Below are 26329 nucleotides of genomic sequence, written 5' to 3' on the forward strand. Positions count from 1 at the left end.
AATATCTGGGATGTTCTAAACCTATTGCTTATGTCTGTGTATGCTTAAATCTAATAAACTGCAGTTTTAGAGAAGATTCATGCAAATAAGCGTGCTCTCTTATCAACAGAATTGCTGTGGTCTATTGATTTATTCCTGACACTGCCTGGATTGAAATAGCTAAGTTGCCCCTGCTGTGGGTTCTGAAACCACCAGGTACAGAACAGAATCTTATCCATAAAGTTTCTGTGAAGGCAACTAAAATCCCAAATGCCTAAATTTGTAGTAAAATTAATTATATTCACCTAACAAAATATATAAAATCTGCTAAAGAAAAACTTGGGGATAAATAAATTGAATAGTGCTCCTAAAATCTGAAGAGACTTTTATAGATGCATATGAGCATAGCATTAGAAACTCAAAACAATTCTGTTGAGGCACTGTATTAGCAACTAATTGCCTACAAATTCTCAGTACATCAATACTAACATTTAATTGCCTATACTATCTCCTCCTACTCACAATGCTTTGAAGCAACAGTGACAACAACAAAATGTCCCTCTCCAGCCCTTATGAAAATAAGCTGGTTATCTCTTATGCAATTCTGGCCTTGATCAAGACCATTTATGAGGAATTATTTACTGAGTGGTATAAATCGCCCTCATCTTTGCCCAGGATTATTGACTAATCCACCTGGTCCTGGCCCACATTGCTTCACTGCTTAATTAACAAGAACAGAACAGATAGTACCACATTTCATCTCATACCTCACATGTATTTTGAATGGTCCAAAACCATGTTGGGACTGTAAATTAAAACATCGGCGCATCCAGTAAGATTATATAGGTTATTATGACACTATGAAATTCAATCAAAATAAAGAAAGTATTCTATTTATTCCATTCTTCGATCAATCCTGTACGTAGCCAACAGTCAGTATGATTAAATGGAATTTAAAGAATCTAATACAGCTCCTGTTTTAAATTGCCCATTATTTCACTATTAACACTAGACAATCCCTGGGTAAATAGGGAGAATGTAAGAATAAAACATTCTCACTTTTAAAACAATAACTTCTGCTTTTTGCTCATAGTGCTACTGGTCATTTAGTTCTTTTATCACAGTAGGAATAGATTTTCTAGTTTTAAATATTCAACGAGGATGTGCATTTTTCCAAGTTTTGTTACCACTATAGGAAAATACTCTAATCCCAAATGTTCTAACACCAGGATATACAGTAATTTCCCATCTACACAGAGACATTCTGAAATGAGGACATAAGAGATCAGAATTCCTTAAAATTCACTCAACTGATAAGCAGCTTAAATACTTTAGCCTCCAAATTGCTGACCCCCAACCTGATCTTGGATTGTTTAGTTTTGGGTAAAATGTTTATTTTCCAAGCGTGCTTATAGGAATAGTAATGGAAGTTACAGCTTCAGTAACAGCAAGTAGGAAAACAGAAATAGTAGGGTTGTTAGGATTATATCCTATGTGCGGCTTGCAGGTAGTTTGTGGTCTGACAAAGTAGGATGTAGGGGGTGACCTACATGGGTTACATATTTTTGTCTGCTCATAATGAGAGAACAAACAATTGATCTCAAGTTAACACGCACACTGCAAGCTTTGAAATGTTAATACAAGGAATTTGGAGACTTGTTATAAATTTTGTTGTTAGGCAGTTAGATTATATTGATGCATGATTAACTGTCGTAAATTGTAGTTACTGGAAGTATGAATATAGTTAACTGAATGAACCATATGGAGAAAGGTGGGCTGACATTGCTAACCCATATAGGACAAGGTGGGCTGATGGTGCCTATGTTCGTGCCAGCCGAACAACCTAAGGGGATCAAAGATTTGGAACTTTCCTTGCTTCCTGGGGAGCGTCCAGTTGTAGAACAGCACACTGGTTGATCTGGGACCAATTTCCGGATATGTGTCACTGACTTTTTCCCCCTATCTTTATCACTAATGGTCTCCACGAAGTTGTAAGCATGGACAAGGTAAGATTCTTTAAGTATGAACAACACAGGAAAACACTTTCCTGCACTTGTCTTATTTTTATACTAACATAATTTGCTTATTCTATATTTCCAATTATAGTTGTTTGTATTAACTAAAGCTCAACGCTTCTGTTTTACTGATTTCATCTTCTTAATTAACTCTAAGCAGCTGCCTAAATAAAGAACCTGTTATCTGTAACAAGTGCAATTTTATAATTGCAATAATTGATCAGGCTACAAAATTTAATTTAATTCCTTTGTGGGCTGGGTAGAAAAGGTTAACCATTTCAGAACGTTAAGATGGTGAAATAATTGACTGCATCTGATTCAGGAACAGAGAGTAGAACCACTTCACGACTGCAGGACTGTACATGGTCTCCATACCAATACAGTAACTGTTTAAACAATGGAACCCTAAACATAAGGCAGGTATGAAAAAAGTGTACAAACATACAGGTGAGTAGAGAGTTTGCTTCATATTTCATATTTGCAGACTTTGCCTGAGTTGTGTTTCCTGAAACATACTAAGGTAACATGATGGGATGTCAGAGTAAATGCCATAACAGGACTTTGTGACAAAACTGGTGGATATTTTTATGGGAAACATGAAATTAAAATGGAGAATGAGTTTCAGATTGAATTTTAGATAAAACTGCACCGTACACTTGGGATTATAAATGACTGCTCCAATGTGCCAGTTTTCAGTGATACGCACTATAGATAAGTGTATGCTTTTTTTAAAAAAGTATCTATTACAAAAAAAGTATGGGTGTATTAAAGAAAGATGAAGCAACTTTTCAAACTATGCTGTATGTAAAGGGCAATTATGAGGTATAAAGACCAATGAAGATATCTCAGGCCTAGTTGTACTATTTTGCTTAATGTTGCAGGCTCTCTTACCTTGACATTACTCCTCGCCTTCCTCAGCAAGTTCGGTTTCTTTATGCACCACTACCCTCGTGACAGACATGTCAGGGTGCTGCTCTTTGGCTTCTTTGATTGCCTGTGCCAGTGCCTACAAACGTATTGGAAAGATTTAGTTGAACAATGGCAGAGTGAAATTAAAAAGTGCACTGGAATGGCGGGCTAATGACAACACATTATACCATTTAATCACACAGTTATACAGGACTAAAGCTCCTGAGTCTAAAGGAAATCAGGAAAGGAAACTGAAGAGGAAACTGGTGGTCTGGTGTCCAATGCTGGAAACTAGATAAAAACACTCTCCATCAATCTAACAAGATTTATATGCTGGTTCAGAGAATCATAGTGCAGGGCTGAAAGGGACCTTGAGAGTTCATCTAATCCATTCCCCCACACTGAGGAAGATAAAAGGAGAAAAAACAGGAGCAACATTATGGTAGAGCATATAGACCACCATATCAGGAGGTGGCAGGGGATGAGGAATTTCTAGAACAACAGAAATATCCAACACACAAGATCTGGTAGTAATGGGGGACTTTAATTACCCAGATATCTGTTGGAAATGCAATATGGAAAAACACATTCTTGGAATGTAATAGGGACAACTTCTTGTTTCAGAAGGAGGAGGAAATAACCTGGGGAGCTGCCATTTTACACTTGATTCTAACTGGGAGGAATTGTTTGTGACTCTGGAAGTGAAAGAAGTTGGGTGAAAGATCTTGAAGTGATGATTTTATGATTCTGAGGAAAGGAAAGATTGAGAGCAGCAGAATAAGGAAATGAAAGAGACTGTAAGCTTTTGACCAGCTGCAGACTAGCAATAGAAAGCAGACTCACATGTTTACCTAACAGAATGCACAATATGGGAATCTTATTACATATAATAATTTCCCCACTTTTGACATTTGTGATATGATTTTGCAGATTATCTCCAAAGATTACAGAGAGTAGACAATGAGGTTATACTCCTGTATTGGTTTCTTTGTGAAAAATAATATTTTCAGGTGTGAAATTTCTAGTATTGTTCTGTTTAATTTGAGTACTAATTGCTTAGATTCATTAAGAAGTGGCACAGAGTCCTGTGGTACCTTATAGACTAACAGAAGTATTGGAGCACGAGCTTTCGTGGGTAAATACCCACTTTGTTAGCTAAATGTTAGTCTATAAAGTGCCACAGGACTCTGTGCCGCTTTTTACAGATCCAGACTAACATCGCTACTCCTGATACTTAGAGTCATTAGTGATTATTTCCTTATTTGCCATCACTTAATGGCCTTCACTCTCATATTGGGGAGTCCCAAACCACTAGATAAAAGGGAAAACTCAAGTGTACAAAAAGATAAACAGGGGACTTACTAAATTCCAAAGAGTTTTTAACTAGGGAACACTCTGAATGCAGCAAACCTAAAATGAGTCTGTGCTTTACATCAATATTCACACTGGAAAGCCAGCATGATAGGACAGTCACCATGACATATGTCTTTAGCTGTAGGTACAGTGGGAAAACCAGCAGGGAAATCACACACTGGGGAGTACTTCCTCCTATCTCCATTCAAAGAGCCTCAAGTTCGAAATTTCTGGGTACACAGTATATAGTAATTCTGCAAGAAAGGCACTAATATTTTAGCAAGGCTTCAAAAAACAAATAGTCATAGAAAGTCACCAGTTCTTGACTGTTGGAAGAGGTTTGGCAGAACAAAGTGCGGATGTACAGAGTACTAAAAAATAAGCTTCTTTTGGGGTCCTCCAAGTTTTATCATGTAGTAACTGGACCACACTTGTTATCAAACACCCATACATTCCTTTCCACAAAATCTTACCCCTCACCTTTAATCTACAGGAATACTGAAACTATTAAGGTACATTTCCTTTAGTTTAGGAAATTTTCCTGTTTTGAGGGTCCTCACCTCCCCATAATCTTGGGAAAACACTGCCACAGTACCAGTGACTTATGTTCTGGGAGAGGAAGAAAACAGGTGAAATTAATCCTAAACTGACTGATTTCATTTGGCATTACGTTAGGGGGAAAACAATATGAAGTGGGATAGCATGCAACAAAGGAAGCAGATAGTATCAAGTGATATTAAATGAAACCTCTAGAAGGCCATATTACTCTCACTCCTTCATGCAAAGTGTTTTAAAGTAACTGTGACAAACAATGTAGTTTGTCAATAAATTGATATATACTAACTAAGGGACAAGGAAGGTGTGTATTAAATTAAGAAAAGCTGCTCTCAGACTCACTGAACTACTTTAACCCAAGAAGAATGGATAGTCTCAACAAAGACCAAATTAACTCGATGGATTAGGCAGAAATTTGCATACCAAGCCATGAAAGTGCGATACGTGTGGCTTATGAAAAGGGAGACTCCAAGTGAAATGGGGTCGGGTCTGATGGAAAATACCTTTTGGGAAGGTGATCCTTACGTAATATGATAATGAAGTCCAAATACCAAAGGCTTGAAAAACAAGTGAAACTGTAGGGAGATGTGCTTTGCTGTCTCTGGATTTCTCCTCGTTCTTTTTGCTGATACAGACTAACATGGCTACCACTCTGAAACCTCTCTTTTTTCTGTAACTAAGCTAAAAGTATCTTAATTAGTTCAGCTAAGGTGAAACTTAATTCTAGATGTTAAGTAAATGGTTTCTTTTTACTCCATTCTCTGTTTTTAATAAATCTTGCTTTATTAAGAGATGTACTGCTGCAGGTGAGCCTTACAGTTACTCAGTCTCGACTTGCACTCACTCAGTTTTAGAGGAGAAATGCACCTGCAACCTCAAAGGAAACATACACCATGCAGAAGAGTTTTTGGCATTTACATGCCACACTTGATCTCAGTCAAGAGTCATGGGCAATGATGTCCTGCCTGACTGAGCTGTGTTGCTATGGAGCTGCAGTGAGTGGACCAAGGGAAGATGCCCAAGAACCAAGTAGACGACAAGAGTTGGAGATACTGTTTCATAACAGTAATAAATCCATATACAGCTTTAATGACAAACAGCCTAACAAACTATACTGAACCCTAGAAAGAATACAGGATGCAGCAAAGTAAGCATCTTAGCTTGGAGCACAGGGGGATTGAAGAGTGCCATTTCTTAAACTAATAGGATAATGAGAGAGAGGAAATAAACAGAACCGTGAAGGGAGATTGGAAGCCCAAGAAAGAATGCCAAAGTTAAAGGAGATGCACTGATTAAAGATAAAGAGTACAGAGTCTTATTAAGAAAATTTGTGGACCCAAAAGGGAATGCTTCATTTGTACAGCTTCGTGCTTGCTGTCATCTCTTAAACCTGACAATTTTATTACTAGTTTGCATTTTAAGCAGCACTGTGTAATAGTATTTAAGGGGCCAGCCTGTTTAAGTGATTGTCATGGCTACAGGGCAAAGTAAACAACACTTTAGATCCCTTTAATCCCTCTGAGCTACCCCTTAGGAGAACAGGCCTGGCTTTCTACACCACACTTCAGTGGAATCTTGAAGTCCAATCATTCAGAGTGGATCTCTGGCTGCAGCCCCTAGGTTCCGAGTCATGTTAATGACATGTCTCAACTTGCTTTTGGCACCTCTAACAGTTTTCCTTTGGGAGCTCGTGAGAGTAAAAGTTTGCACTGATATAGGAACAGTACCTTGACACAAATTATGATGACAGGTTTCAGAGTGGTAGCCGCGTTAGTCTGTATCAACAGAAACAATGAGGAGTCCTTGTGGCACCTTAGAGACTAAAATTTATTTAGGCATGAGTTTTCCTGGGTTAAGACTCACTTCATCGGACGCATGGAGTGAAAAATACAGTAAACACTACACACACACAGAGCTTACTATATTTTTACATACCAGCACATGGAAAAGATGAGTTGCCTTATTAAGTGGGGGTTCAGTGTTAACGAGGCCAATTCAGTTAAGTGGCTTATTCTCAACAGTTGACAAGAAGGGGCGAATATCAAAAGAGAGAAAATTACTTTTGTAGTGCTAACGAGGCCATTGCAATCAAGGTGGACCTTGCCCATTTACAACAGTTGACAAGAAGGTGCTGATACTCACAACTGTATATGAGGGGCATATGATACTTATAAAATGTTTTAGGTGATTGTCATGGCTACAGGGCAAACTACACCTTAGATCCCTTTAGTTCCACTTGAATGTACCTTTTAGGGCAGTGGCTCTCAACCTTTCCAGACTACTGAACCCCTTTCAGGAGTCTGATTGGTCTTGCATAACCCAAGTTTCACTTAAAAAACTACTTGCTTACAAAATCGGACATAAAAATACAAAAAAGTTAATCTTTTGTACACTATTACTGGAAAATTGCTGACTTTCTCATTTTTACCACATCATTATAAAATAAAGAAACTGGAATATAAATATTGTACTTACATTTCAGTGTATATAGCGCAGTATAAACAAGTAATTTTCTGTATGAAATGTTAGTTTGTACCGATTTCTCTAATGCTTTTTACGTAGCCTGTTGTAAAACCAGGCAAATATCGAGATGAGCTGATGTACCCCCCGAAAGACCTCTGTGCACACATACCCCTGTGGTACTTGTACCCCTCGTGGAGAAACAGTGTCTTAGGAGAACAGGTCTGGCTTCGTACACCTCACTTTGGTAGAACCTTGAAGTCCAATCACTCAGTAAATCTCTCAGCTGCAGCCGCCCTGGTTCCCAATCATGTTTGACAACTTCCTCATCCTCTACAGCAGTGATGTACAGTAACTCCTCAGTTTAAGTCGTCCCGGTTAATGTTGTTTTATTGTTACGTTGCTGATCAATTAGGGAACGTGCTCATTTAAAGTTGTTCAATGCTTCACTCTTATGTCGTTTAGCTGCCTGCTTTCTCCACAGCTGGCAGCTTCTCTATGCCCCCCGCTCCTCACAGCACCTCCCACCCGCCGGCAGATCCCATGGATCAGCGTGTACCCCTCTGCCCGCAGCAGTCAGCTGGCTTGTGGCATTTTGGGGGCAGGAGCGAAGACTCGGCAGGCAGGATCCCCCTCCCTCCCCAATGCCGCAAGCTAACTGATTGCCCTGGGCAGCAGGCGGGGGGGAGAGAGGGGAAGCGTGCGCGCTGAGTACTTGCTCCACCCCCCTCCCTCCTGCCCCCTAAACACCGCAAGCCAGCTGATTGCCCCAGGCAGGAGGGGGGGGGAGGAGAGAGGACTCAGTGCACCTCCGAATTCCCTCCCTTGCCTCCTGCCGGCGGCAATCAGCTTGCTTGTGGCATTTAGAAGGCGGGGGGGAAGAGCGAGGATGCAGCGTGGGAAGTAAAGGGGGAGGAGATGGGGGGAGAAGAGGCAGGTCAAGGATGGGGGCTTGGGGGAAGTGGGGGGGGGGGGCTGAGGGTTGAGCCCCCCATCCCGGTGCTTGCAGAGTAGGGGAAGCTGCTGCTGCTGTGCAATGTGCTTCTCCTAGCCTACAGCACCTTCAGCCTCCTTGCCTGCCTCATCTCCAGTGCCAGTGGGCTGTGCCTGTGTAGGGTAAGGCAGGAGAACCTTCCAACTATAGTACTGTACAATATGTACAGTATGTTTGTAAACACACAGCACATGCACACTACTCCCCCCAGCGTAGTATTAAATTGCCTGTTTAAAAATTGTTTAAAATGTATATAAAGCCTTTTTTCTGGAAAAAAAAAAAAAAAAATCATCCCTGGAACCTAATTCCTGCCTGTTTACATTAATTATTATGGGGAAATTGGATTTGCTTAACATCGTTTCACTTAGGGTTGCATTTTTCAGGAAGATAACTACAATGTTAAGTGAGGAGTTATTGTACAATGCCAACAGTCAAGAAGGAATCAATCTCTATGGTATAAGTTTGTTGGTATTATGAACTTTACAGATGCTTTGCAGAGTCAATGGTAGAGGAATCTACAATTTCTCATAAGCAAAATATCATGGTGAACTTTAATACAAAAATGTACTGTGTAGTCAATACTTACAACTTATTTTTCTGCTTCGTACTGTTTATTTCAGTGTAAGAGGAGGACTTGGAGTTTTATTAAAGCTAAGGTATCGTCTGACCTTTTCAGATGTCTCAAATGTATTAAATACATTTCAAGGTAGATATAACCCATGCCTAATGCTAAACAGCTCTGGCATTTAATTACAAGCTTCAAGGAGAGATTGAACTTGTCATGAGCCACTTACTACAGGCACATCAAAATCTGAAATTAAATTTACTCAGAGCCCTCAGTACATTACAATTAAGAAGTGAAAATTAAATCTCTAATTGTTGATTTGTATACCTCCCATCAACTTAGAAACTGGCTCCACTGCAACATCATGTAAAGTGCAGACTTTCTTGGCTAAATAACTCAGTGATAATTTTTTGTTTCAGCTTTGTCACCATCGCCTCTTAAATGAAAAGTTATGCAAATCTGAGCAATCACAATCCCAAAGAACAAATAATTGCATTTTTCTGATTTCCTGTTCTCCACTTTTCAACATCTTTTTTTTTGTATGGGACAGGTGAAACAATATTCTAACCCCTCTATCTTGTGAGCATGAAAAAATGATGCTTGGTTTTGAGTACCTAGTGCTAATAAAGATTAATTTATCTGTGCAAGATTCCAAAGGAATCCACAATTGAGTACTATGCTTAATGTATTGCTACACATGAATACACTATGAAATATTAGTTTCCTTGATATTAAAGGAAAGATCTTGGTGTCCTAATATTCACCAAAACTTGCATCATCACTTAGAAGACTGAGGATCCTCCCAGGAAATACATATGATAGCATAACTAGTTGATGGAATTGACATTCTCAGAATCTACTTGCTCCTATGAATTCTGCTGAACTCTTCCTTTTCTGTATTGCACAATTCTTAGAGAGACATAGATGGCATTTTGTAAACGGGAATGGCATATGTACTCACCTGGTCATGGTCAATATCTGCATCTCCTGTGATGACAATGCGCTTCTCAATCCTTGTTTCTGATACTCCACCTTTTACTGTCTACAGATGGCACAAAACAAAAATTCATCTTTTAAATAATTACATATAGGTAAGGAGGGAGAATCATAAAGCATATCTACTCCTACTCTCCAGTGCACAAGTGGGAACTGACAGTTGGTGTGAAAGGGTTGCAGTTAGCGATACAGATTCTTGGTCCTACATCTAATCATCCTTTCTTGCTTATGGTTAACTGTTTAGCAGTGATGTCCAATAGGAAGTTGCCCAAGACGACCAACCCGAAGAGAAGGCCCTAAGACATTGTCTGAGATCAGGTTTGGACAGATATGGAAATGGGGTAGTTAGATCAGGGTTCCAGTCTTCTTAGTCATCATTTGGGTCTTGTTGAGTGACAAGTTTCCTGAAACTTCCTTAACTACTGCGTCTCAGCTCATCTGTTCTCGACACAATCTCACCATTATCGGTGCAAGATTCTCTCTCGTCAGCAGTTCCGGCCTTCGTGCATCTTTCTGCCTCATCAATTAACCATCTGATTTCAAATCTCAGATGAAAACTTCGTTTTTGTCTCTATTTAATGTTTAAGGCATTTTGGGAAACAGTTTGTACAGAAGATACTATAGATGATAAAATTGTATTTTATATAAGTATTTCGCCAGAGATGAGATTAAGTTCTTCCTCTGAGAATATTATAAACTAATTGTTCTTTGAAGACAGTTACGAAAGACTTCCATACAGCAATCAAAAACAACATTGAGATTGGAGGTACAAAACGTTAAGCCAATTTATTTCGCATTAATCAAGAGAAATGAGTTATAAGATATACTGGAAATAATTCCAGTATGAGTCCTTTGAGAATTCCATAGGAAGATTCAAATCCTTTTTGGCAGTTTCTGTATTTCAAACACATGAATTAAAAATTCTGGATGCAAAATTTGAGCCAACACTGGAAAGTGCTTAGACTATTTGGAATCCAAGGCCACAATTTATTGTAATTATAAAGAGGCTGTTAATGGCGATGTTGCAAATTTGCTATCAGATGGCTCTTCCATATTTCTCTTTGACCTCCTGGCTGACAAAGTATCATCTAATTTAATTAAAAAATATGGTTCCTTTCAATTAAAGGATATTCTCTAACAGGTTTTTTAGCTCCATCTGTATGTTTGATAAGAGAATGAATTTTTCCATTGGAACAGAGATGGCATTTTATTCCACAATGTCTTTTCAAGAGTCTGATGGTGCTGAAGGACTCTAAAAGCAACAGGAAGTTGAAGAGGAGCTGCTCACTAAACTTTCTGATAAGACACTTAGTCTTATATCCTTAGTTCAAAGTTTATTTTTTGGTGACTTTCACTGGACAATTTCCAACATCCTTCGCTCCTGACCTATTCTGTGAATATATTTTGCTCTCTTTAGGATATTCCATTATGAGCATTGAATTACTATCTAACAAGATTCTTGTCTTGAAATAAAATTTACTGTGCACCTTTCACTTCCCCTCTTTTTTTTGTTTCACCATAAACTGGAGTCCTTCCTGAGGTTTTTCCTTCTAGAACTAAAATTAGAAAATCATCAGAATTCAATTACTCTGTTTGCATGTCTCTTAAAAACAAAAACATGTTTATTCACCATTCAGGAAAAATAACATTTGTCAGCTGAAAAAGTGACACACAGGACAGAAATGGAAATAGACCGAAGTTCTTGCTGACTTTGAGCTTCTTGACTTTCTCTGAATGCTGAACATTCAGGACTTGATTCAGCCCAGGCATATGCCAATTTCTAAAGTAATCCAAGGCACAAAGTCCCCAGTAGAAGAATCTGCTCAGAAAGGTAACAAAAACTGATCAATGCAGTCCCAAGAGAGGATGAGTGAAGAGGAATGAAGCCAGGAGATAAGTTGTTTCAGCATATCCTCTGAGCTGACTCCATTAGTGGGGTTTCTACAGAGCTCAGTCACATTAATTACCCCTTCATCTGGCAGAACCCCCAGCAAAGATAATCAATAGTGAGATGAACAGAGTCTGTAAAGATTGGGTGCTAAGCTGTGTCCCCAAAACTCACAAAACCAGAAGTAACACCAGCTGCAGGTACTGCAAACTCTGATTATAATTCTCTCTCTCCTCCCCAGTTCTCCTTCCTGATTTCATCTGTGATATTGCACTAAGACTTGGTTTAGGGAAGTCAATTTAAGCCTAGAACTGGGAATGGCATGATCCATTTTAAATATCAAATTTGTTCAGTGATTTGTGAGGAGTAATCATTTTGAAGGAACCAATGTACATTTTGACAGGGCTATTTTTTAATGCACAGAGAAGTTGTCAGTTTACCTTCGTGATATGTGTGGTTGTAGTTGTAGAAACTGATTCAGACGTTATAGTCTGTGCACTCAACAGAACACCAGCATCGCCACCTGCACTGCCATCAAACTGTAGACAGTTGGGAAAAGAAAAACAAGAGTTGCATTTTCATGCCTAGGGATTTAAAACTTCTGGCTTAACAAAACACAATTAATGCAACGTTCACTACTAATACCTACATACTTCTTCAGTTCAAGTGGAAGAGTGCTTTAGAAACAGAAACGTCTGTGTTCTGTACCCCATGCTGCTTGCATGGTTTTGCTGGCAAACAGAATGACCATATGAAGACAAACACAGGTTTGATCCACGTTAGATGACTCTAGAATTAAAGCTAACTGGTTTGCTGAATCACACCAACCATTTTAACATGCCCTTTGTGGACAAAATTATAATCAAAGTTACTCTTCCCTTTGGGGAGCTCAGAGGCGAGTTGGGTCAGATCTCTGAACCCATACATTTTCAGACAACCAGATCCTATTCTATTTGATTTTTTAAAAACCCAAACCTTTAACGTTAGAATGATACTTGCTCTTCTGTTTACTTAGAGTCATTTTTAAATTGTTCCACGCTAACAAAATAATCAGTGCCACTATAGGGAAGTGTTGATTTGTAAAAAAACATTAACATGTTATCATCTCTCTTAAATTTGGAGTTGATCATAAAGGCCAACCTATAAACAGTATTATAAATGATATTCCAAATCACATGGCTCCTGTACCTGTGGAGATTCATATGTAATAGTTTTAGTCTCTGTTTGAACAATTGGGACTTCCTTGGTGGAGATTTCTGTTCTCTGTGTGGCATCTGAAATGGTCACCATCTCAGTCTTTACTACCGGAGGCTGCGGTGGAAGAGATAGGGTAAAATCAATCCAAGGGACATAAACCAAAGATTTGCATAGTGGGCTAAGATGAAATAGAACAAAAACACAAAATAGAGTAGTGATAGAATATATATTAAGAATGTCTCCCACATACACACACAAAAACCACTATGAGAAAAATAAAAAAACAAATAGCACACCAGCCCATCAATACGCCCTCTACAAGAATCACAGGAGATCTGAGTTTCATGTCTTAGCCAGTAGCAGACACTGAAACCAGATCATCATCACTTCAATACTTCTTCAGATGTCTATCTAAAAATGTGTGAAGGCCTATCAGTGGGAGAATCTGAGTTCAGCTACAGTTTCTTCCATCAGACAAATGTTGCCGGTGTCACATAAAATAAGCCTTGCATTAAAAATGGAGAATGAAGTCACTACAATATTTGACACATATCCCTAACAGTGGATAAAAACTTGCAATATTTTCAAAGCATTTCTAAAGTTTAATCTTATTTTTTAATGTAAGCAACTTCTGGAGTAGACAAACCTACTGTCTATGGATTTTAAACATATAGCTAAACTACATGTCTAGAATCAGGTTTAGGTACCAACTATTTTCCTCTGAAAGCAAACTTTAAAAAGCCATTTTGGCCCTTGTTATAGTAGATATTTTTTCAGTAGCATTCTCTGATTGGGAACCAAAAAGCAATGACAAACTAGAACTCTGCAAGTCAGTAGAAACTGTAATGGTCTTAGACATGATGGACCAGATTAAATACCTAGTCAGATTTTCAAAAGAACCTAGATACCAATTCTAATTGAAATTAATGGGAGTTAGGCAGCAAGGTGCTTCTGAAAATCCCACTAAGCATCTATATGCATCTTTAAGTGCCTTAATACCCCTAAAGATTTGGCCTCTTTTGATTATAGTCTTAGAAAGCATGTGTGGAGCCCAATATAACCTTGGAGAAGCTAGTTTACTCACATTCTCAACCACAGGAACAATTGTGACTATTCACATGAAAGAGGGAAATAAGGTGGTCTCAAGAAGAGAAGTATGGGATGTCTTTAGGACAATTTCTAAACTGGTCTTCAACTGGAGCCGAGTACAATGAGGAAAAACATTAAATGACCGAAGGGTGACACCACAAAGAATTCTCCAGTGGCCAAAGCTTCAGAGTTTACCATCTGTACATGGTCGTCTACATTCCACTTTACTCTTCCTCCCTCAAAAGGTCCATCTAATCATTAACCCCATTAAACCTGTTTCTATGTTAAAACCTATGGCCATGATTCCTTCTGGAGCCAATCCATGCTTCCACAAGTCTACTGGTACTAGAGGAGGTTGCCATAAAGCAACAATAGGTGTGTCATCCCTTAACTGCCTAACCTGCCTTAACTGTAGGTGCTCTTACCACTCCCAGCAATTTGTATCAATATAGATTCCAGACACTGCTTTCAAAACAAAAAGATCTAGAGAAAGAAAAATCTGTGGATAGTAAGAAAAAACTGAAAAAAAGCTGAGAAAAATTGTTTTTAGCATATATAATTTAAATAACTTTCTAACAACATCTACAAGTCATGGGTGTGTCAAAAACAGACAACAAAACAGACAAGACAAGACTTGAAAACATTACAGACATTCAAATAAAAGTAAAAATTATGTAATAAAGGAAAAAAAGAGATGGTACAGTCGTAGGAAGGTTTGCTTTACTGGGCAATTCCTATTCATTCCAGCAAAAAGCCAGAAACCATAACTGAAGTAGGTAGAGTTTCACTGCTCATCACTGGTATCCCCCTTCCATAAGATTTGAATCTCGGTGAACACCTGAAGAGCTGGGAGAACAGGAGAAGAAGAAAGGCAGGTATATTTCCACCCCAAGGAATATAACATCTCGATATAATCTAGTTCTCAAGCTGTGCTACCATTTACCTCAGAACAACAGATTATTTGTGGCACAACATCAATGTCAACATGAGACACGTCTCCGTTTATTCTGAGCTGTTCTTCCTCATCTTCTGCTTTCAGGTCTTGCTTTCCCTCTTCCATTACATTCTTCTCTGCAGTTTTTACGGCAACTGCATTTTCCTGGGCCAAAGCCTTCACTGTAACTTGCGTGTGCTCAACTGTTACTATACTGCCTTCTTGTACAGTTTCCACACTCTGTATTACTTTTGTTGCACACTCCTCCTTTCTTTTGGCATCTTCATTTTCTTCTTGTTCTTCTCTTATGATGTCCTCAGCTGCCCTGTGATGGGGCTGATACTCTCCCACCACTTCATCCTCACTCTCACTACTGCTGCTGCTGTTGTTGCTGCTGTCTGATGACAATGAAGAAGAGTCCTTTTTTGACGCATGTTCCACTTTATAGGTCTCCCCAGCATCAGTGACAGCTTGCATTTTCCCTCTGTTGATTTCGTCTATGACTACAGTCTCTTCTATCCCCACCTCTGCCTGCTTCTTCTCCTCCACTACGTTCAGAGTCTCATGTGAACTCTGCGCAAAAAACACGGATGAATAAAAACAAAAGTACAGTGTATGAATAAATCAAAATGATGAAAACAAAATGAACTGATGGCTGGTTCATGTCATGTAGAGAACAAAGGTGACTGTGATGGTTAACTGAAAAAACGAAAGAAAGAATGAAGGTGGATCAGAAATGTCAGACCCGAGTTAACTATGGAAAAATCAGTAGAACCTTATCAGCATCGCTGGCTCCAGTGCAAGGCCCTTCTGCTCTGGAAGGAAGTTTCTGTGAAACAAAAAGTAACCAGAGGACACAAATCAATACGTGTTTTAAACAATAGATGACACAAACATTTAACATCTCGTAGACAAAACATGCAGACACTCTTTCATTAACTCTTATTGATGATAGTACTGTTTGCATTAAAAGAGTTTTAAAATGTATGCATTCTGAAAACTCTGTGGGTATAACTGTTTGAATCAAGACCCATACAGAATTTACAGTTGTTTGTTTTCGACAAGCAATTCTTTAATCTAGTTTGTAAAATACCTTTTTAAGGTTTTGGATACCATTGGAATCATGTAAGATCTTTACCAAAAAGATTTGGAACAGAAGCATAAACATCAGCCAAGGCTGCTTCCTACTGGTGCAATCAATTATTTACTGCAAAAATAGTTAAATCAGTCATCAAACAAAACTTAGAGAACGAAAAAATGTCTTCACACACTATTCCAATATCAGTTTATTCTCTCTCTCTCTCTCTCACACACACACCGCCTTGTATTTATAAATGTTTTGGTGACTGGACTTTATTTGTCTGTTGATTTAAGGAATTTGGCAGATCCTTTCAACAATCTTATAAATTGCAACAGAATATCAAAATGAGAACTTTTAGAATTCTCTGATGTGAGACTGTCAAAGGGACGTTTCAAGATTACCAAGACGACCCTATTCAAATCTTATGTGAGATTAAAGAAATACTATTAGCATTTGTGCCATAACAAAAAAGTGTGTAATGGGTATGCATGTATTGTCATATTATGTGAAAAGAATTATCAGATTTAAATAGCCATGAAAATTAAACAAAAAAAATATACTAAAGCAATGTTCAGGATCAAACGCACAAAAGCAAAAATATCATTAAAATCAGCACACCATCTGTGACTTAATCCTCTTTTGTTTACCAACTGCAGTATGTACAGGCCCTGATCCAGCTCTCCTGGGGAATCAAAAATGGGAGTCAAGTGATATTTTGCGAATGCAAAGAATAGAGGATTAAGCTCTAGTTCACCAAGTGATACCCCCTCACCCTAAGAGAAGCTAAGATTTGTTGGACTGCTTTGATACAATGGGATTGAATAAAAAGTTATTTGTGTAAATTTTTGGTTTTGTGGGCCTATGTCGAAATTTTAACACTAAAAACTTAACCTAGTTTGTATTTGCGCTTAATCTATTTCTCCTCTATATTTAATGTCATTTATATAAAATAATATAATATACATATTTTCTTAGGGACACATGGCGTCATATAAGGCATCCTGTTTAATTACTAGATGATAAATGTATGCATCAAATTTTATCTGACATGTTAGTGAATACTCATTTCTGTGTATGTTGACATTACAGTGGGGAAATAAAGCAAAAAAGCACCTCAGGCAGTTGTAAGAAGGGTGAGGCAGAAAGCATTTCAGAAGGTACATTATCTTTCACAACAGTGCCCTCTGCTGTCCGTGCGGTGGATGAAGTGAAGGTAGATTTCATGCTAGTGGAAAAGCCCTCTTTACTAAATAAAATTGACGTTATTTCCTCTTCTAGGCTCTAGACAAGTTATAAAATGGAAAGCAAAGAATTAAAATAGTGGGAGACAACAGCAACGATCTACAGAAGAAAGGAGAGGTTAGGCAAGAAAAAACAAATAGCACACACAGAAGGATTTGATTCTGAAATAATTCTACAAAATCAAAGGAAAAACTAAAATGTGTCCCTTAAAAGGAAAAATATTGCAATATGACAGGCTTTAATGACAAAAACTTGCTGTGTACCAAAGAAATGACAATATTTAGCCATGCTAGAATATGATATATCCCCATTTCAGTTACTGTCTTATACATTATTTCAGATTGTAAATATTTTATACATACAAAGAACATAAAATGAAGGACTAACAAAACCTTCCCATCACAACTGTCAGGACTACAGTTTTCTTTTAGACTGAATTTCAGATTCAATATTAGGAATATTTTTAAATTCATTCTTAAAACCTTCACTGTTTCCCTTTTGGGCATTAGCCCTGAAAACAGGGCTTGGCATAACTGCAGATTTGTACTTTTGATGGTTATTTAAAAAGATTTTGTTCACTTTAACTTCAAAAGGCTGTTTTAAAAAAACATATACTTTAATCAGGAATCAAATGTGTATTTATCCAAGAATTCAGCATTAAAAATTTTAGAGCTGCTCCCATCTATTGGGCAAACAATATTTATCCAAATACTTCTTTTAAAGTACTAAGGATATTTATAGAATGCTTATAGTTCTTGCCATGTAATGCTACAAATCTGTATTTAGATATAGTTCACTATTTTTATTATGTATTTGAAAAATATTACAATGTATGTATAGCAGCCATCTTTTAAAGCTGAATCTCTCATTTGTTTCAGTTCCCTCTCCCAAAAAAATACCCCATGATGTTATAGCCTGTTAAAAGCTAAATCTTATTCTTAAAATGTGAGTTTATGCTGTATAAACTTGAGAACATAAAAACAGTACAATAATATTTTGATACTGGTGTAACTTATCAGCTAAATAAATTTGGTATTTATTGACTACAGCAAATTTCTTTCTAGTTTAGGACCTTGTATGCTGCAAGATCAACCCAAAGTACACTTTAGGACAAAGCTGTATTTTAAGCAAATATTTTATTAACAACTGCAGACATTATAGACTCTGAACACTTATATAGTAGACTGTGTTGCTGCACATACCACATATAAGGCAAGAGGAAGAAAGGAGAAAAAAGGAAGAAAGACTCCTATAGTAAAATTACAGCATATTTTCAAGGTAGTCAAGGCAAATTTGGATGGGAGTTTATTCATTTTACCCTAATATTGTGTTTGACATTCATAGGGGACAATTATTTTTTTTCTTTTTTTGTGGCTACTTTAGACAAAAGTTCATATACACAACCAGAGACCTTAAGAACTTTTGACTTCAGCTTGTGTCCTGGCCCTCCGGTTAATCCCTAAATTGTATTCCTATGGCATGCTGTTATTTCAGCGAATGAGAGTTGACAAACATACTCTGGCTGTAGTTTTGTATGTGTACACAATATGCACACCATTTGTTTGCAGTTTACTACCACCAATTTTTTAGCTCTTCTAACCTTTGTGGTTGTATGTGCCTGTCTACACAGTAAAGTTGTATACAGGCTAACCTACCCGAGCAACCTTAAATCCAGCTAGCAATAATAGTGAAAACAGTGCAGCACATGCTTCAATGCAAGCTAGAGAGCCAAATATGTGCCCAGGGTCTGTGCTAGGCTTGTACCAACTGCATGCAGACCCATGCTGTGTACACTGTTATTACTTGTGCTAGCTATATTCAAGCAAGTTGAGTAGGCTAGCCCATGCCCAGCTTTGGCTGTGTAGACACACTTTGAAAGCAAGTAGATTGGCATTAGTGTTAGAACTGATGTTTTCTCTACTGTGACCAGTTGGCAGGTCAGAAGGTTGGCAGACTCTTGCTATTATCAATGTATACCTAAAATTGGAAAACTTCATCAAAATATAAAAACTGTACAATATTTATCCACTGTAGATACTCTGTGTTAGCATCAAACAATTCTTTGGATTAAGTGTACAAAACATAAACCAATATGAATTTTATTTTTGGGGGGTTAAAAATGGAGAGTGATTGTGATGGCATTGGACATTCAAGATATAATAGGGTTATAGCCATAGTTTTCCTTCATAAATATTAAGTCACAGATGCTGTGCAATCAAAAGGATGGTGGTACACACAGTGTTAACCAAATGTAAAATCTCTCACACATAGAATACAGTTAATTAGCATGTACTTTCAATGGAGCAGTGGGGGGGGGGGGGAGGGGGAGAGGAAGCAGGTCCCAGTAAGGAAAATGGCAGTGCTCTACTTGGTCTTAAAGGTATATACACACACATGCTTAATACCATTTTGCAAAATTGCTATGGAAGCATATCATACCTGGAACAAGATTTAGCAATCTACTGGCCAATCTAATACAACAGGGATGATAAAATGGAAGGGGGCATGGTGTGGTAGAAACTAGTATTTTATTCTGCCATAAAAAAGGCAGTACTATTTGCTTATTTTAGGGCTCAAAGCAGGTGCCATTATTATTAGAAGGCTGGAACGTTTCCTATCCCCACTCCCTGCTTGACACAATTGGCAACACAGCAAAATATTTTATACATTGTGTGTTACTGAAACACAGCATTTGTTCTTTGTTTTCAATCTAATTCCAAGTGTCTAGATGAAAACAAGTCAAAGGTGATCTGATTAGTAGTAGCATGGCAATTGCCACTTCTTAATAATAATAAATACTTGGCTCTTGTACAGCATTTTTCATCACTAGATCTCAAGGCACTTAAAGAAAGAATCATTTTTCTCATTTTACATATGGGCAAAGAGGCAGAGAGGTGAACACACATTTAAATCTAGTGGAGTAGATCTGATTGCGTTATTGATTTGCAGAACAGCTGCAGTAGTCACAGAACTGTGATTTATTCCCTGTAGAGTATTGAACAATTACAGAAAGTGCATTTTGGCATGGAAATACATGTTTCTCTGTTACCCAAAACAAATAAAGATACCACAATGTTTTCAGTGATAGAATATAATACACTGAATTTTTTTGTTGCCTTTTAAAACAATATGAATTATTCAGAACTTCAAAGCCAGTTTGATAGCAGAGATCAACACCTTTGTTATCCAACACTGATCTATATGGAGATCTTAAACATCATTTCAAAGTTATGTTTAAACCAATAAAAAAAACTATTTTTTTTTTAAAAAGTGATCTGGTTAACTTTCAAAAAGAACTCCAGAGGTTTGAAGGTAGCCACCTGGTTAGTTTCTTCTGTTTTTGCCTCAGTAATCCATGTCACTGCAGTCCATTGCTTCTCCTCCATAGGCAGTTTTTTCCTTTGGAAAATGTGGTCTCCTTTTTTCTATTAAGTTTTTGGTTTTATAAAATCAACATAAATCAACAAATAATGAGGCAGACATACATCAACATACAAAACATGAAAACAAATGGTCTTGAAAGCAGCACAAGCATACCAGGCAGCAGGAATATGCAGCTAGAGGGACATGTAATACCTGGATTTACCTCCTCCTCAATTAATTTGACACAAAAACATGTACACACAAACAAAACACAAAATAAAATAAGCCACTTTTGATATATTATATGTAGTCCCTTTTATATTGGAGCAAGTATATTTATCAGCAAAATATTGACAATAAATCCATTCACATTTCTGGAATATCATAAAGGAAGCTATAATTTTTGTTTACAAGTATATTGTGATGGTTGCAAAGTCTGAGTAATCATATCTTGGTAGTGACCATTTAGGCCAACAACTAAAAAATGAGGTTAAGCAGTCTGCTAATGATCTGCTGGAGATTGTTTTCAAGTGAGTAACCAAGAACCCAATTCAGCAAGATATTTAAGCACATGAGTAGTCCATTGATTTTACCAGGACTTCTTATGTGCTTAAAGTTCAAAATGCTTAGTACCTTGCTGAGTTGGGGCCTTAATATGGAAAAAAAATCATTTTACAGTGTTTAGCAAATTTAACCTGCGGGAATTTTAAAAAGTTCCCCATATCTTGTAGTCTCAAGAACCATTAAACTTCCTGGAGCAATAATCAGGATAGCACACTCACTTATCAGAAGGAAAATGAGGTCAGGTTCAGAGACAGATTGATAGATGCTAAAGCAGAACATACTTGTGAGCAGCTATTTAGTCTTTAAAAAACCAGAAGCAGATTTAAAGTGTTGTAAAATCACTAAGCATTTTTGAACCATGACAGCAACTTGTGTGTCTAGTTCTCTGACCAAAACCATGTAGTAGTTTTTGGAAACAATGCTTTCTAAATTGCTAGTTCAAGGTGCTATCAAGAGACATGAAAACTCTCTCAATCTTTTTTATAGTTTTATAAAAAAAGTTAGCCATAAACCTGAGTGGTCTTAAAAAGTGAATACAGCTTAAGAACTATGGCATACTAATGCCTGAAAAACGCTTGATATTATCCAATATTTTATCATGTATGTTCTTACTGAACCAAGCTTAAACGTGAGCTTGAGAGCTGTTTACATGTAACTGCCTAAGCAGAGTTAAGGATGGAAACTTCTCTCTCACAATTTTACAGCCGCTGTAAAACCAATTTGTAAGAACAGCAGTCCTAAACCAGAATAAAGCCCAATCCTTGTTTCAACTGCTTTGTTCTGAGGTACTCTCTCATACTGAAACTCAAACAAGTTATTTAAAGTCTGGACCAAAAGTAACAAAATGTTAATGGCTTTTTAGTATAAAGAAAAATGTTACAGTCAAAAAGAAAATGTTAATATAGGAGGGCAATTTACATTTACTATATTTTCTAAACAGTTGTACGGAAATGCATGCTGACAAGTGTCTGCAATGACATACCCCTTGTGTCTGTAGAGACAGAGGTGTAATACGCCGCTTTTCCCATTCATTGGGGCGTGGCTCAGGTGTGGATTCCATGAAATTGCGCTTGAGTTCACTAATGCTAGCCTGATGTTTCAGTAAGTCGTCCTGGGTCTTATCCAGGTCCTAGCAATGTGCAATGTAAAAAACAGTAGGACAAAACACAACAGCAAAAGCAAACTTTCCTCAAAAAAGTCAAAGCAAGAAAAGTGCCTTGTCTCAAGAGCCATTCTACTGTGGTACATTTTTAAAAAAAGATTAAGACCATAAAGACTTAGATTTGTATTACCTCTTAGGAACAAGGCCACACTATATTATTCCTGTCACAACTGTATGTACAGGAAAAAAAACACTTTTCATGATCAGTAAACAAAGGACTATTTTTATCTCAATATGAAGACACCAAATTTTTGAAATAATTATTTTGAAAGGTTGCTGGCTTTTGCTTGAAAGTTAAAGAAACTGAAGCAAGAATACCAAAATCAACATAGGTAGCCCTCAGTAATGCTAATGGAAGTAAATAGAGCTCAACACAAGAACTGTCATAAACATGTAAGAATGTTTCTTAATAAGAAACTTTAAGCCAAAAATAAAGTACTTACAAATACGGATACAGTATTAAGTCCAAATCATGCAACCAGATACGCATATGGTTCACCTTTACACACGAGTAGTCCCATTAAAGTCAAGGGGCTACTCATGGCTTATAAAGTTCAGTAGGACCATCATTATGTGCAGGATCAGGGTTTCAGATTGCTATTAACCTGTTGTGTGTTGAAGTGATGTCAGATGGAATAACCACGAAGAGATAGCCTGGGCACATTTACATATCAAAAAGGGCCTCTGAGCTAGCCCATGCAGACTAGCACAGGAGGTGACAAACAGATTCCATTTTTAAAAGGATCCATTGACCCTAACATTGTGCAACTTGGATCAAACGGCTATAAACTGCTCTTCCAGCTACACGATGGAGGAACAGGCCTGGGGATTGGGACTATGCAGCAACTTCCTCATTAGCGCTGGTTTGGGAAGTAGAGTTCAGCTCCCCAACATCTCTGAAACTTCACTTGTATATAACCTAAACACTTGGGCTTTATGCAGGAGGAACAAATTACATACAGCAAACATAATCTTTCACTTCATACCATTCCTCATCTTGCGAAAAAAAGCTACTCCGTGTATGCAAACGCAGCCATCGGAGTACAGTTGACTTTACAAGTTCAACAGCCGGCAATTAAGTTTAGAATTGAGACTCAACAATAAGTGCACTATGAAATCAAAGTACCTACAGTAACTAAGAAAAGTATTTGGACTTTTGATATTTAATAATTTAGGCCCAAGATTTAGTTTTCATAACAAAAAGGTGTTATGTAGCTACATACAAAACATGTGTCTGAATTTTTACTAAAACATTTTGGCTAGGATTTGAAAGTGTTCCTCTGCAATATCAGAGAGGTACCTGTGTTAGTCTGTATCCACAAAAACAACAAGGAGTCTGGTGGCACCTTAAAGACTAACAGATTTATTTGGGCTTAAGCTTTCATGGGTAAAAAACTCCACTTCTTCAGATGCATGGAGTGAAAATTACAGAGACAGGCATAAATATATACTGGCACATAAAGAGAAGGGAGTTACCACTTCTTCTGTAATTTTCACTCCATGCATCTGAAGAAGTGGGTTTTTTACCCATGAAAGCTTATGCTCAAATAAATCTGTTAGTCTTTAAGGTGCCACTGGACTCCTCGTTGTTCCCCTGCAGTGTTTACAACACAAATAACAAAGAACTGTACTAGTGCATGAAAATCAGAAAGTGATAATCAGCTTCTACTTTGTTTCATTGTCAATTCTGAAGTAAACCTGTAAAAAATAAATTTGATACTAAAAATGTAGGCTTGGATCCTGGATGCGTCTATTTCGAGATTTTTTTAAAAAGCTGTTTGGTTTAAACAAAAAAGTTTTCTTAATTATGGTGGAATATAAAAAACACAGGTTATACCATAGCAATTCCACAGAACTGCAGTGATATTAAACAAACTAAGCCAATGACAAATTTTTATGGGTTGTTGTAAACAGTTATTGTGGCTTGAGAAACCAGGCACATTTCTTGGACTTGTTCAAAGCAAGGTTATGCAAAACATGCTTTCGTTGTTTTAGTAAATTATGCAAAAATAAATTTTGAACAGTTATCAAAAGCTGCCAAAAGCAACAACAGATTAGTCAAGTTACTGTAATCTACAAATCTTCATATTACTGTATAAATACTACTGTCATTAAATAAGAGATGAGCTCTTTCGTGACAGAGGGAATTCCCGATAGCCCCATTTGGATGGGGAAGGCTAAACAGACGTAGGATAGGATTTTTCTATATATTTTGTGCAAGTTTTGTTAGTTTTCTTTCAGTTATTCATTACTATACAAACTATACTGACTGCAACAAGAGGTATTTCCGTAATATTCCAGCATGAATGAACTGTACAAAACTAAATTTATTAAAACAAAATGTGTCTACTCCAATAATAAATAACAGTATTTAAATAGTGCTCCAAATTCAAAGCCATTTACAAACATTAATCCTCACTAAGAATTAATTCTTTAGAAAATAAGAATTATTCACATTTCAAAAATGGGAATACTAAAATAGGAACACTAAGCTACAGAGCACATCACTGGCAGAGCCAGGATTAGAAATTCAAAATTATGGGACTTCCATCATTGTGAGTAAATCTGTAACAGCAAGGGTAGTTAAGCATTGGAACATTTTACCCTGGGTTGTGGTGGATTCTCTATCACTGACAATTTTTAAATCAAGATCAAATATTTTTCTAAAAGATATGAGCTAGGAATTTTGTTGGAGAGGTTCCATGGCAGGTCTTATACAGGAAGTCAGACTAGTTCATCACAATGGTCCCACCTGGCCTTGGAATCTATGCTTATTCCTCCAGAGCATACCAGCTCACATTTCAAGTATACATGTGTCAGAAAAGAAAATGAAAAAATATTAAGTGAGAGCCTTAGACTACAGCCTACATGGGGTACCCATTAAGTAGTAGGTTTGTGTGGCAAGTAAAAAAATCCCATTTTAGGGTAATAAATGGACCAATGAATTTGATTTATTACCGGAACAGGGCTATTATTCCCAACTGCCACTTCGAAAACTTCTAGCAGATTCACACTTATAAGCTGTTCCTTTATGGAAAAACTAGAATTTACAGCATGCATCTCCAAGTTGCATTTCCCCATGCATTTCATGCACTGTGTCCATAACAGCCTGCAGGTGACCTCCCATCCCATGCAGCCTGGCAGCCCATGAGAACAGAAAGTGTTCCTTATGTTATACAAACCTCCAACATTAAATTGCTATGTCTGACATAAATATTTTCCCCGTTTACTCTCAAGGAATTGTTCTGTGAAATTAAACCACACACACACACAAGAAAGCAAAATGAACATAAAATGTATCAGCAAGTAACCAAAAAGGACCCTCAGATTGATAGCAGAGTTTAAAAAATAAACAGGAGGATAAATGGTAAGAACAAAAGCTACTATTCAGACAAAACCTACAGAAGCTTCAAATCACTAACAATGGCAGGCAACAATAACCAGATTTAACTGAAAAATATCATCGACCTGCTGGTGCGTTTCCTCCTCTCCGGTTTCCACCTACATGAAGGCACATGGCAAATCATCAAAAGAAAGCTGTTGTTAGTGTGATCTATGGGAACAACAGAGAGGCTTCCTTTGTTTGTAAAAGCTGCAAATCATGTGCTATGTTTATATACCTTTATTGTTTCGGCCACAGACGCTGCTGAAATTATTAAGCCACTTTGGTTTTCCTCCACCTACGGTGTTGTAGAAATGGCTGAAGTAATATTTGGCATACATGAAATGGAAAATGGAAGTTTCTCTCTCCCCACCACATCTCTCTGTTTCTGCATTTTTCATGCGTTCCCCATTGACGGGTGGAAAATTAAGACAGAGGAGAAGGAGAAAAGCCATATTGCCCCAAAGCTTGATGTCAAATTCAACCACGGAGACACTTTATAAAAGCATTTAAAGTGGAGTTTATACTATGAATTGGTTTTGGTAAAATGGCAAATGATTACTGTAAATGCCTGATACTGTGTGGGATGCATGTAGATTTT

At 37.4% G+C, this 26329-nt stretch overlaps 1 protein-coding gene across 12 annotated transcripts in view; it reads right to left on the reverse strand.

Moving 5' to 3' along the window:
• Positions 1-2885: 2885 nt before the first annotated feature.
• Positions 2886-26329, reverse strand: part of EPB41L2 (erythrocyte membrane protein band 4.1 like 2) — a 257199-nt gene continuing 233755 nt past the window's right edge. For 2 of the 12 annotated variants that reach the window (XM_075063957.1, XM_075063956.1), the window contains 5 exons: positions 14944-15507; positions 12903-13025; positions 12155-12253; positions 9792-9872; positions 2886-3000 (listed from right to left, as the gene is read on the reverse strand). In XM_075063957.1, coding sequence (XP_074920058.1) covers positions 2893-3000; positions 9792-9872; positions 12155-12253; positions 12903-13025; positions 14944-15507 — 975 coding nt within the window. In that variant the 3' untranslated portion in view covers positions 2886-2892. Of the gene's footprint in view, positions 3001-9791; positions 9873-12154; positions 12254-12902; positions 13026-14943; positions 15508-15709; positions 15764-17128; positions 17297-20577; positions 20683-22166; positions 22314-25528; positions 25592-25814; positions 25848-25966; positions 26027-26329 lie in introns of all 12 variants that reach the window. The other 10 variants (XM_075063960.1, XM_075063948.1, XM_075063950.1 and 7 more) reach the window with 10 other exon arrangements.

This window comes from Chelonoidis abingdonii, chromosome 3 (genome assembly GCF_003597395.2).
Source record: "Chelonoidis abingdonii isolate Lonesome George chromosome 3, CheloAbing_2.0, whole genome shotgun sequence".
In the NCBI taxonomy this organism is placed as follows: Eukaryota; Metazoa; Chordata; order Testudines; family Testudinidae; genus Chelonoidis; species Chelonoidis abingdonii.